General features: G+C 31.7%; 1 protein-coding gene across 1 annotated transcript; it reads right to left on the reverse strand.

Moving 5' to 3' along the window:
- Positions 1–6380: 6380 nt before the first annotated feature.
- Positions 6381–10823, reverse strand: LOC109816159 (triacylglycerol lipase OBL1). Its single transcript, XM_020381049.3, has 5 exons — positions 10356–10823; positions 9873–10069; positions 9190–9223; positions 8195–8826; positions 6381–7761 (listed from the first exon to the last, which is right to left on the reverse strand). Exons 1-5 carry the CDS (start codon positions 10669–10671, stop codon positions 7516–7518), a joined length of 1425 nt encoding a protein of 474 aa, XP_020236638.1. The 5' UTR covers positions 10672–10823; the 3' UTR covers positions 6381–7515.
- Positions 10824–14034: the final 3211 nt, after the last annotated feature.

Here is a 14034-nt window from a genome sequence, read left to right on the forward strand (position 1 = left end):
GCAAAAACAAAAATATCAAGATGCAAAAGTGTAAATATGCATCTCATAAAGGGTAATGGCTTAGATCCAGTTAAGGGCATGTGCTAAATTGTTGTATTGGGGTATGGAGAGGGATATCATTGTAGAAATCTCAATTGCTCTCTTAAGTTATAGCACCTTCAATCCTTGAAAAACCATGAAATTGCTACTGCTTAACCCAGATTTGCCCTAATAAAGACCTTGTGATGAGTGCCTGCATTTGTTTTACCACTGGTTTCATTTGGAAACGAAGAGCAAAGTTGAATCATGTGGCGTGAGTAGTAGATATGAGAGAAACATTCACCCTGATACACTAGTATGCATAGAGAGAAACACTTTCCTAGTGAGGATGTATACACAGATAGTCATTACTCTTCTCAGCTCTTTGATCTCTTTTGAAACCTTTGTTTGCACCTTGTCATGTTCCATTGCAATAATTGTGACTGAAAGTTCATCTGAGGTTCATGCTTGCGAAAGGAAAATATAAGTGAACTATGATGTAGAATTGGACACACATGCATTGCTTGTTATCTGCTAGATTTATTACCTGTTGCTTGAGGACAAGCAAGGTTCTAAGTTTGGGGGAGTTGTTAAGTCTCAATTTTACTTCTTTTTGGATGAGACTTATTGAACAATTCCACTCATCCTCTGAACCATTGCAATATAATTGTTCTCCTTTTGGTTCATTTTGTGTGCATATATAACTAACCCAAATTCATCTAACAATACCTTAATCCACCTCATTTTTTGTGCAGGTATTGAGTGAAGAGTGGAAAGTTGAAGATCCTTTGGATTGGAAATCTAAGAAGCTAGGAGCAAAGAAGAGGTTCTGAGCCGGGCGCAAGATGACCCGCGTCGGGCGAGCGAAACAGAGTATCTCACCTCTGGAAGCCATCGTGTCGGGCGTAAAATGAATTGCGCCGGGCTTACACTGAGGCAGAGAGTGCTCAAAAGACCCTGCGCCGGGCGCAAAGACTTACGCGCCGGGCGCGAAACCCTAATCTGATCTCCCCAAGCTCGTATTTGAAGCCATTTTCGGGGGAGAAATCCTCATTCACACAGGGGCGAGTTTTAGGAGCTGTGGAAGGGATTCCCGGAGCTTGGAGTCGTTCGTGTGTGGGTCGACTTTCCTTCGGGTCTTCACTTCTCCTTTCATCTCTATTTTGTATTTACCCTCATTGTTGAGTGGTTCCACCCATTTTTGTGGGGTTAGATGTAGCCAACGTACTCTATTGTAATCCTTTCATTTTTAATGATATATATATGTGTTGTTTCATTCTTTGTTGTGTACGTTTCTACGCTTAATGCTTGCTTTGGATTGATCACCCTTTGCATGATTTAAGGTTCCATTGAGTATTGGGAAATACCATTGAAACTAGTTCTGGAACATATGCCTAGTGGAGATTGTATCTAGGGATAGAGCTTGACCCATTAGTAGTCTTAAACCCTAATCGGTAATGCGGGTGTAGGTATTGGGTACTTAAGGGATTGATATTCAATATCCGCACCTAGGCTCTTTCTATAAGGGATTAGGTTTGAGTAAACTTATGGGTTGACTTAGCAATGTATGTAACAAGAGATTAAGGATTCGTTAGCGTAACGTTTGGTGAAATCTGACCCCACAACCTCACACAACCATTATACCATCTCTATCCTTTTCTGTAACATCTCGAATTTTTCTACTAATACTACGAATAATTATTATTTATTTTTGTATTTATGAAGATTATTTCCTTATAATTATTGTGATTAATTAAATGGGTTTAATTGAAGTTTTAAAGGTTTTTAATAATAATCATTTATGAAAATTATTTTGTATAATATTATTAATTATGATATTTTGTTATAATTATTATTTGAAGAAAATCATCTTTTAAATTGTTTTGATATTTTATTTTAATTTGATATATATATATATATATATATATATATATATATATATATATATATTATTTATTTATTCATTAACTAATAATCCTGGATTTTTATAGCTTTGGAACGGGCCGTTCCACTTTAGGAAAGGGCCGTTCCGAATCAGGCATGCGTGGGTAAAATTTTAACCCAGAACGGGCCGTTCCACTTTGGGAACGGGCCGTTCCGGATGTGATTTTAAAAGAACAAAGTTTGACTCAGAACGGGCCGTTCCACATTGAAACGGGCCATTCCGGAAACCCCAGAACGGGCCGTTCTGGTTTTGGAACGGGCCGTTCTGGGAGAGGCTTTTGTACCTATTCGGTGTGCCCAGAACGGGCCGTTCCGGATTCGGAACGGGCCGTTTTGGTCGCGGCCTGATGCCTATAAATAGAGCGTTTTGCACTCTTTAAAATTCATTTTCTTCATTTTCTAATTTTTTTCCTCCTTCCTCTCTGAAGACGAAGGGGAACCTAGAGGGGGCGACCAACAAGATTCAGCTCCTACTTATCGAGGTAAGGGGGGAGTGAGAAATCTTGCTCTGGGTGTGGGAATATATGCTGGGTAGTGGGATTGGCCCCCAATCCTGTGTTTGCTGTATTTTTTTGTATGCTCATGTATGAGGGATTTCTCCCAATTGTATCTGTTTTGTTTATTATTTTTCTTATATGCAATTACTTATATGATTTGAGATCTCTATGGGTTCCTATGGGACACCCTATGAGAAATAGGCAAAATATAAATATTTTCTGTTTTGATTTCTGATTGCTCTATTATATTCCTTGTTGAATATGATGTGTAAGTATGTGATTAATTTTGAGAATAAATATGTTTTGATATGATTTAGAGTGCTCTATGGGTTCCTATGGGAAACCCTATAAGAAATAGGCAAAATATAAATATTTTCTGTTTTGATTTCTGATTGCTCTATTATATTTCTTGTTTGATGAGATGAAAAAAAATATGTATTTAATTTTATAAATAAATGAGTTTTGATATAAATTAAAGTGCTCTGTGGAGGCCTTGTGAATATGATGAGATAATGTGAAATGTGATTGAAACATGAGATATGAAATGTGATAATGAAATATGATGTGAAATGACCATGAGAAATGATAATGAGATATGAGAATGCATAGAGTCTTGAATGACATGCATCATTTGCATAAGTGTTTTAAGGGTACGATATGGAATACACCGCCAGAGAAGGCCCCCTAGTGTAAAAGCTTTGGGGATTAGTCCTTGGGGATAGCTCGGTTTGGAAGTCCCAGTCTCGCCCATTGTGTGCATGGGATGTATCTTGCTCTATTATATTTCTTGGATGAGTGTGATGTTATTATTAATTTATCTATGTTATACCTGTTTTGTTTGTGTTTGGCTATTCGGCGTACATTTCTACACTGTGAGCCAGAGTGAGATGTTTCTCACTCCCTTTTCTCGTGTTGTTTTGCTGTGACTATTATACAGGTGATCATCAGTGTGAGGCTGAGGATGTTGGTGATGAAGCTTAGGCTTCTATGTTGGGTTTTGCTCTGATAGGACATGTGACATCAGGACATAGATAAGATTAGTTTAAGATGTTCTTATTAAATTATTTTGGAAAATTCAGTTTTATTTCTTTGTAATTTTACCAGCATGTTATTTGGATTAAATTTATGAATGTGAACTTTTTAGCCTTACGTAGTTGGAAATTTGATTTTTATTGATGTAAAATTATATATATTTTTTTATAATTACTGTATATGTATGTTGGGGTAGAGGGTGTCACATTTTCCACTCACAAACCAATATTTATTTATAGCTTGCATTCCAATAGTCACAACTTTGAATTCACATGACAAACTATGAAATTGGAATTATTCTTTAGTCACGAATAGTCAATAAATGCTTATTTTACCTTCTAATCCCTGTGGATACGATATTTTTACTACTTGAACGGCCGGTATACTTGCCGTGTTTGAGACCGTTGATAGAATTAAACGAATTTACAATTACAACAAAAGTGTTTCAACGGAAATCTCAACAGTTATCTTATATGAGTTGGCTGAAGTGGATGATTGTTGCTAGGATTGCATTTGGAAGTTTATTCAGTTCATGATGAAATTGTTGGTTTTCATTTTATTTTAAAAGTTGTAGGCATAAGCCACATAGCGCATTCTGCTTATGCAATTGACCTAGTTTGTCTTATATGTTACAAGGTTCTCATTTTCTTTTGTAATGACTTATTTCTATCCCTTGTCTATATTCACAGTGGAAGTTATATTTGTAGGTATAGTACTTTCTGCTGGTGCTATATTCTTTGTCTCCCCTCTTCACCCATTATAGGATGCTATATATAGTGATTTATTAATGATATTGTGTGCATTATGCAAATACATTTATGCCTTTTGGGTAAAGGAAGGCTATCATATAATAAACTCTGAACATATGGAATTTTATTCTGCTTATCATTGTTTTTCTTGTTGTTTCTATGGTCCACACGGATCTTTCATATCAATTTCTTCTTATGTGTGACATTGAAGGAAATATGGGCATCTCTAAATTCTGCTTCTACGTTGAATCAACCTTACACAAGTATCATTGGGATTTTATTCCTCATTGGCCCCTTCTTTGAGCTTTCCAAGTATCTCTTCTGCTTTTATGTATTCTGTTGTTGTTTTTGTTGAGGAGTTGATTCATTATTTGGGACTTTGGGAAACTGTCTTGTGCAGGATAAACTTGCAAAGCTGCGAAGGGAACTCCTTACACCTACATCAAAAAGAGGTGGAGGTGCTGGTGAAGGTTTTGATGTTACTAAAAGTGGGGGATTCAAGAGTTGGTCTTGTGGGCTTCCTTTCAGTTGGCAAATCTACTCTACTAACTAAGTTGACCGGGACATTTTCTGAGTCTAGCCATGTTCCTGAAGAAAATGGAGGGTCATCATGAAGGAATATTTAGAGTTGCTTCAATTTTAGTTTGTTAGGAGCTTTTAGGACCATCTTTATATTTTCGTTGTTTTTATGTACCTAAGTTTCTTAATTTTAAGGACCATTTTTATGTTTGAAAGATGCAAATCTATTATGTTCTAAATTTGAATTTAATATCTTTAGTTAATGAATGACACTTCTATTTGCATCATTTGTATTAGTTTATCTTTATCACATATGTTTGAGATGAGAATTTAAATAAACAGGTTGAAAAATGTAATTATAATAAACATTTAATTGCAAATTGGATAAGAACTGTAAAATGTACGTTTATATTTGCAGCAGTTTAAAACTGCCGCTAATTTTTAACTAGTATCAGTTTCCAAAATGGCGACACTTTCATAACTGCTGCAATTTTATCAAATATGTTGCGACTGTTTGTGTGGCTATTTAAAAAATCGTTGCAAAATGAAGTCTCGACGCACGAGATTGCGGTGGTTTATAAACTGCCGCAATATAGTTTTGTGGCGATCAAAACCGCCACCGCTCTTACTAAAAAATCCCCGCAAACAAACAAGTTTCTTGTCCTAGACATGGACTTGCTCTTGATTTTGTCTCTATCACCCTTCTATTCTTTTTCTAGCTTTTCCCCTTGTTTGCAATAAGAAGTTCCTTTAACCAAGATGAAGTACTCTATGTCTTCATTCTCATCTACTATTTAGAGCACCATTCTTTATTACATGGACAACAACAAAACCATTATAGGCTTCACCTATCATGGAAATCTGAAATGTCTTCCAAGAATCAGGTAAAGTTAATAATAGGAATAGTCTCAACAAGTCATCATCAAATTTGATATCCATTTTGAATAACTGATCAAAATGCCATTGAAATTCACTTAAGTAAAACTTATTATTCTATAATTTAGAAGCATACAGGGACTCAAACTTATCTCATAAGATTCTTGCACGTGTTTCATTAGCAGTAAGATTGTAAACATTGTCATTCATAAATTTTATAATAAAACCACACACCACACTTATTGGTGTTCAAAATCTTATTCTTCATAACATTTAGAATCCAACTTATTAGTAGCAAAGACAATAATATGTATATTCACAAATAGCAAGTCCTTCATCTTTCCCTTCCACAAGTCATAATTTGCTCCACTTAGAGTATCTTTGTTTATGCCTCCATCATTTAAACAAGACAAATAAGATAAACAACCCCTTAACCAAAGAGCTATAATTTCACTTTGACGGAGAAAATCCAACACAATTACAAAAACTCAATAACAAAGCTAAAACAATTGGAATAAAATCTCCCAACTTGCAAGAATTTGAAAGTAGCATAAAAGAAATAGAGCAAAAACATAAGTCACATAATGCACAATAAATATAAAGGTTTTTAATGCGAAAAATCCATCAATATAAGAGTAAAAATCAAAAAATGTCCAAATCAATGAAACAATTCTACTATGATCAATAGAAAAGTATAAAGAGTCTCTAACAAGTGCACAAATAGGACATACAATTAGTCAAAGCAAACCAAACAACAATGCTTTATAATATGAAATAAAATAGAAAGCCCTAAAAAAAGTTGTAAATGAACAATTTTTCCACCATTCTAGACTTTTAATCAAATATCAAACCGTTGAAAATGAACAATGATAACTTCTAATCTGCTTGTCAAATTTGAGCATGAATCAATCTTGAACAAATCTAGCTTCAATTTGAAAGTTACTTATCATTAGATATACGAATAGCACAATAATTTTTCATCTTGTAAATAATATCTCTTTCATCTCTAATTTGACCTCTCTTCACTTAATTGAGATGAAATGGATCTTTACACTTATGCTAGCTTTTACTCCGCATATGAAGGAGTTCAAAACCAAACATTTAGTATGTACTTATTTTTGTATTAGGATTCTCATAATCAACCCTTAAAAAAATTCGAAGTGTAACAAAAAAATTTCAACAGTTTCACTAGTCTAAGGTGTCGCAGCTTGGAGGGTTGTTGGATCTAATTGTCTAGATCAACTCCACCACAAAAAAAACATCTTTGTTGCAATCGTTATAAGACCAAACTTCTCGATTGACATGGGGATTTTAATTCTTATCATGCTATGGTGGATCTGATCTTCATGAAATAAAATCATTTTTGAAGGTGTAATAGATCGAGTGTCGTTATTGGCTGCACAAATTTACTCTCTGCAATAGGCTACTATCTGTAGGGTATTTAACGTTAGCAATCATAGCCGTTGTTTTGCCCCATTCCTTGGTTAGTTTCCTGGACGTGTCTGATTCCTCCAACTGTATCTTTAAACATTGACATGAGTTCCCTGCAAATCTCGAGTAGATGCGGTTATTGTGGTTTGATAAGAGCTCGTGATGGTTCCTTTATAAAAGGATTTTATGGTAATATTGCGGTTTCCAACATTTTGCATGTTTAAATATTGGTTCTTTTGTAAGGCTTGAACTTGTGATTTGGGAAGATTATATTATCTTAGATTGCACAATATATTTTCCCAATCTATAAGTTCAACTGAAGCTCAGTAATCAAAGACAATTCTTATTATAAGAAAATGTTTAAACATTTCAATTAAATGACAAGATAAAAACTCAATTCTCCAAATTGTGAATCACGACTCTGGTCATCAAATGAGTGCATATACCAATTAATCCAAATATGATGGAAGCCCCAACCAGGTAACATTAACATAATCCTGGGGGCAATGAGCTGGTATTCCAGGAAATATTAAGCCCACAAGCCTGTAAAATCTTATAACCCATCCTTCTTGATACTCAGGTCCATATTTATACACAATGGTGAAACTCCTTACAAGCTCCATAAAAGCATTCACCCACATCGGTATCATATCTTTCCACGAGAAGTAGTTCTTATTCGGCTCGTCTTCCATTTTCTACATTAATTAAATTCATATATAAAAGAAATTATTTTACGCTCATCAACAATTATATATTACAAATATCCTCAACAGGAAGCAATATTGTTCAAGCATAATAAGACCACTATAAGTATAAAAGTTTTGTCTCGGAGTATTTAACATATATTGTTGCATACTCAAAACTTGAATTTGAGACCACTTGTTAAATAAAATTATTCTAATTTAACAAGTTCTATTGAATTTGAATTATATGTGCAAATATATTAAATACTTGAAAGAAAGATTTTATCGTATATAATTATCTTACATAATTCGAACATGATTGTCTTTAATAAAAAGATATCTATGATCTATAAAAAAAATTAAAATGTTATATATACTTAATATTAATGTATAATTATCAAACTCAAATTAAAAACAGAAGTCTTATAATGACTTATTTACGTACCTTGCCTTTATAGCTCCTATCATAATAAAGACATGTCCCAAAGTGGTCGAACTTCATGATATTATTATCGAAGGGCAACCTAGTAACAATATCGTTGCCGTAAACAAACCTTAAATACTTAATACAATAATGTTTCAAATTTTGTTCCATGTAATTGGCAAATGTTCCATCTCCAACTCTAGGTTGTCCAAATGTGTATACCCCTTCAAGTCTTTCCAAAAGAAATGTCTCTTCATGCAGCATTAGTATTGCGGGAAAGAGAATGGCAAGAGCTCCACCAAGACTGTGACCCGTCAAAGTAAACTTTGCATTTTCATTTCCTTTCAATTTCAAATGCTTCTTTAGCAAATCCCTGATGGAGTAATAGGCACGTGGACGATTCTCATCGGTTTCGATTTGCTTAGGCCAACCAACAACGTTGTTCTTTAACTCTAGTTGTAACCCTAAGGCTTTCATGAAGCCAGCATGGGTTCTTCCGATATCAGGAAGCTCAAACCATGAGATGTCGAAATCAGTAGACCATGCATCAGCATCAAAGGGTTCGGTTCCTCTAAAAGCCACAACGTAGGTATCATGGTCTTCACCTTTCTCTAACATGATGAAAGCCTGAGTCGTAGCTTTATCTTGATAGTCTGTAAAATTTCAAACACCCAAAAATAGTTATTCTTTTTAATGTTTTGATCAATTAATGAGATGTGTATGGAGTTTGCTTTTTTTTTTTTTTTTAAGGGGCATATAAATTTGAGAAATGCTTTTTATTTTTATTTTTTCACAATTTTCAATTAATTAAAGAATGTTTGATTATTATACTCTTTTTCTTGTTTTCAAAAGTTTGTATAAAAACAATGAAAAGAATTTTTTTTATTTTCTATTTTTTATACAAACTTTTAAAAATGGGTCACAAAGTCAAGAAAAAGTAGCAATTTTATAAATAGCTAGAAATAAAAAATGAAGAAAAAAAATCTCAAACCAATTATTGCACCTAGAGTTCTTACCATTCCAGTAGTCACGACAATCAATGAGCTCCATCTACATGATCGAGAACACACAGCGTAAGATAGAGATACTCCAGTGCATTTAGCTTTATATCTTTCCAATAATTTAAAGAATGCAGAAAAAAGAAAAAAGTATCCTTTAGGTATCCTAAACAATATTAATTGTTATGACACTAACCCTTTAGGTTGATAAGGTAGTTAATAAAATCCTTCTGCAGCGTGTTGATATTGAAGGTAAAATTCAATTGTAATTATGTTTCACTTAGCTTCTACCACGGTTAATAACTTGTACATTAGCTCCCTCTAATGATTTAGAATTTTTCTTTATCACTCAAAATAGCCTGGTTATTAATTAACAATCCTTTGAAAATAAACTAATTAACGAGTGAGAACGAATAAGGCCATGTTTAAATTGGTGTAAGATGATAGAATATAGAAGGGAATGAAATACAATGATTTATTCTGTTGTTTGGATTAGTAAAACGAGGATGAAATACAATGGATTTTTTTAGAACGATTGAGATAGAAATGCATGACATATTCAAACAATGATAAAGATTTTACTTCATTTCACTTCATTCAATTTTTACCCACTCTATTTCATCTCATGTCCTTCGATCAATTCAAATACAGTCTCAAAGGTTTATATCAGAAGAAATTAACGAAAAAGCTATTCTATATACCTTCCAGTGGTCTACGACAATAGCGTGAACGAAAGCTTTATTCTCGTACGATACTTTAGAAGCCATCATAGACAAAGCAACATTGTACTTGTTGGGGTCTTCATATTTGATGCTCTTGTCTAACAATCTCACTCGTTTGTCCATATGACCAATCATTGACAAATAATTTATAGAATCTTTATTCACTACCTGCTTACCTGCTCGTAATTAATTTATACCAACAAATGCATAATCATCAGAAATTTTTATAAAATATAAAAAAAAAAACCTTAATTACTTCAAATTAAATTTAAATCACTTATTCAGTTGATGACACTTTAAGAAGTTATAATTAAAAATGTAAAATATAACTTCAACCGGCGAACTCAATGATCATTGATCAATGACAACAAATTGGTATAGGTAAGGCATGTAATCGATCTAAGTTTGCACAATTATATATCAAAATATAAACTTCAGCATACAAAGAGGAAAGTAACAAACCTTGGATACGATTAAATACAAGCATGAAGACATTGTAGTTATAGGAAGCCTTCGGGTTCAAAAATGACTCAACGATATCGCCAAAACATTGTAATATATCAGCCGTAGAGTAAAGAAGTTTTTGTACCAAAAGCGACAAAAATAGGAGCCACTTTTGGTAGGACCTTGGCTCGATAATGACCTCAAGGCATTGAACAAAGTCTTTTTCTTCTATGTCTCTTCCAAACAAGACCTGAAAGAGTTGAAAGAAACCCATTTTTTCGGGCTTCAAGAGCATAAATTTGGTAGCGAAAAGCTTTTCATTACTTTCACTCATGACTAACCCGAGAATAATTGGGAGGAAGAAATTAAGATGATTTTTGGATTCATTGCTTATCTCAAGACTTCAACGCACCCCACGTTTATATAGTATATATATAGTCGCGAAGGCCAACAAGAAAAACCTCATAAAAAAGAAACTAATTAACAAACAAACAAGATACAGAGAAAATGGGTCATATATATATTATAAATATATAATTGGTCTTTGCAAAAGAAAGTTGATGTCAATTGAATATTAATGCATTATGCACGTGCTTGATAATGTGAGTGTAAAAGGATTAATTTAATGAATGTCTAGGAACTAGCTAGGGGATTAAACTTAAAGGTAGTTTTATTTTAATTAAGTATTTTTTTTAGAAATATTTTAATTTAGTTGATATATATAACTTGGTGATATCTTTATTTAAATATTGTTAATTGTTAATTTGTTGCATGAGTGTAGAGGACCGACCCAAGATCTGATATTAGTTGTATTATTTATATTACACTTTTTTTTTTTACAATTTTTTATCAACACTATTATTTTCTATACCTCTCTCCATTATTTTTTATACGGGTGACAATTCAATTCAAGTATCTATCCAATTGTATAAAAATGAAAAATTAAGTCATTGGATTGAATCACCACCATTTTTGTTATTGTTTAAATGTGAATTTTCCAACATGTTTTTGCATTTGAAAGAATTAATTAATCCTGAGTTCATACTGGTTGAACACAATTAAGTCTTTGAAAGGTTGAATCCTTGAGTCTACCGTATTTGGATGCAAAAATGTATATTATCTTTTATCTTATAAAATTACTGGTTAAAAAGTAAACCATACTATACTTTAAATAAAAGGGGCTTTCATGATCCATGTTAAAAAAAAAATAATGAAATAAAATTTTTCTTCATAAATAAATATGATTCACGCGATATTCTAAAATTGACAACTAAAGATTAATTTATATATGTGAAATATGATTTTTATTAGTTAAATATTATTTGTATAAAAAAGATTAATGAATAAGTTAGATACTATTTTTATTGAACATATATTTTTTAGGGTGGATTATAATTTTTAATATATTTTTAATGAATTAATTAATGATTAATTTGTAACCATGTATGATAATTTAATTTAAAACATATCTTAATTATACATTTATTTAACACCCCATTTGATTACATCAACCACATCTTATTGGGAGAGGGTCCCACTTTAATTTAGCCTCTGACGGTATTTCAATATATTAGACTCTTACTTATCAAATAAAAGGAGACTATGGATAAGAAAAGCAGATAAATATAATTTAATATTTTTATTTAATTTAAAATTAAAAGGAATATATAGTTTTTGAGTTTAAAATAAATATTTTATTTTTATTGATAATTTCAATCACAATCCCTTTAATTAGTTATTTTTATCAAATTTTAATAACTCTTTAACCACATCCGGTCCTGTTCGGGATCGCGGGGCTCCCAATCTTTAGCTGGAAATAGTAGTGAAATACCATAGGTAGGTTTAACTTAATTATTATAGGTCCTGTTCCTATAATAATTCTTACTCTTTTTGACTACATTTTTTACAACAATCTTTGGAATACCCCCACCACTCGAATCAGATATTAAATAAATCCGTATTATATGTTACCAAGCGCAATAGACCACGACTAATCAAAGGGAAAAGCTTTAGTTCTAGCTTTAGTACCAACATCTGCTTCATCCTCAGCTTCCTTAAGCTTACCCCTCTTATAGCACAAGAATGAGGCATAATGCCTTACATTGCTTTCTATACGATCAATCAAACTAGCAAGACTAACAGAATTTTCAAGAGTTTTGTATAATCTTTGATTATGCATGTGATACTTTTAGGGTTGTCTATGATCTTGGTATATTTTTTTAAAGGAACATCATTAGTATTAATTAGGGGTGCTTCTCTGTTCTACCACTTTATCTTTTTTTAAAAAGACTATACACATGTGATACACGACCACGTACTTTATTCCGTAGTGGTTAAGTAGATTCCGGTGACACGGAGAAGGAAAGCATAACATAGCTGTTTTGGGGTGTGGGTTTCATGTGCCAACATTCGGATTGAGTGTCTGAACTGATTTGGAATCTCCAAAAATTAACGAGACAACCTTATATTATGACAAGAAGGAAAAAGCATGAGATCTTTTGACAAATTCAACTAATACACTCATTACAATTATAAAAAAAAAACCGCATTAGTATAAATATAGTTAATTTACTTTTGTAATATATTATCATATGTGTTGTTAAAAAAATTTAATAATATTTTTTTTATATAATTAGATAATTTTTTTTAAATATTATCAAAATAGTAATTTTGTAACATTTTAATAATATTTTTAAATTTTAGTTAAGTTTATAAAATAATTATTATTATTTTTAATACAAATTTAATTATCATTTATATTTTATGACTTTTAATTTCTTTCTAGTTTTTTAAGGTTGAGGAGATCTTTATTTTTATATTATTAATCTATATCAAATATTAAAGTTCATTTATTTTAAGTATACTTTATGTATATATACTTTTTATGTATTATTTATTTATTTCATATGTGATTTTAAATTTGAAAATAATTAAAAAAATAATATTAAGATAAAAAAATATTATTATATTTATAGTAATTTATTAATTCAATCTTTAATAGTATTTTAATAAATATAAGTAAATAAACATCGCTAAAAAAAAGTAAAATATAGTAGTCACCCTCATTTAGTGGCCATTTGGGAATCTATTGTATACTAACCTATGATTAATAATTTAAATATATGAATGAGAGGATTAGTTTATGAATGTCTAGCTAGAACGACACTCAATGGTCATTTTATTTTAATTAGCGTTACTAAATGGTACAAGGGATTTGTTACGAATAAGCACACATTCAAGTGTTTAAATTAATTTTATTAGTTAAATAATAAAAATAAATACATTTGGCAGAAATCATGATAATACAATGTTGAGTATAATATATTTTTATATCTTTATTTTGTTTTTAATATGATAAATGATGAAATTAGTTGTCGTTTTTAATATGATAAATGATTAAACTAGTTGAAAGATGATTGGTGCTTTACAAATAGCTTATAGTTTGCTTATAATCTTCTTTCATGAATTCTTGAAGCTTCAAATAACTCAAAAATGGTGGAGGAGGAGAGGAATGGATGTGCCACTTTATTGTAGGAAGATAAGCAAGAAAGTTCTTGTCATAAGAAGGATTACTTGATAAAAAATAAAAAAACTTAAGGGGAGATTTCTCCTTTAGAGGGAACTATATTGATAGAGAGAAAAACTAATCTCTTCTCATAAAATGCTCAAAGTGTCAAGTTTACAAGAGAAAACAAGT

This window comes from Cajanus cajan, chromosome 5, assembly GCF_000230855.2.
Source record: "Cajanus cajan strain Asha chromosome 5, NIPB_CcT2T_4, whole genome shotgun sequence".
NCBI lineage: Eukaryota > Viridiplantae > Streptophyta > Magnoliopsida > Fabales > Fabaceae > Cajanus > Cajanus cajan.

Coding starts and splice junctions, on each gene's coding strand:
- LOC109816159 (XM_020381049.3), bottom strand. CDS start 10,671: ATGAGTGAAAGTAATGAAAAGCTTTTCGCTACCAAATTTATGCTCTTG. Junction 10,070..10,355: donor TGTATTTAATCGTATCCAAG/GTTTGTTACTTT, acceptor AATTACGAGCAG/GTAAGCAGGTAGTGAATAAA. Junction 7,762..8,194: donor ATAGGAGCTATAAAGGCAAG/GTACGTAAATAA, acceptor TAATTAATGTAG/AAAATGGAAGACGAGCCGAA.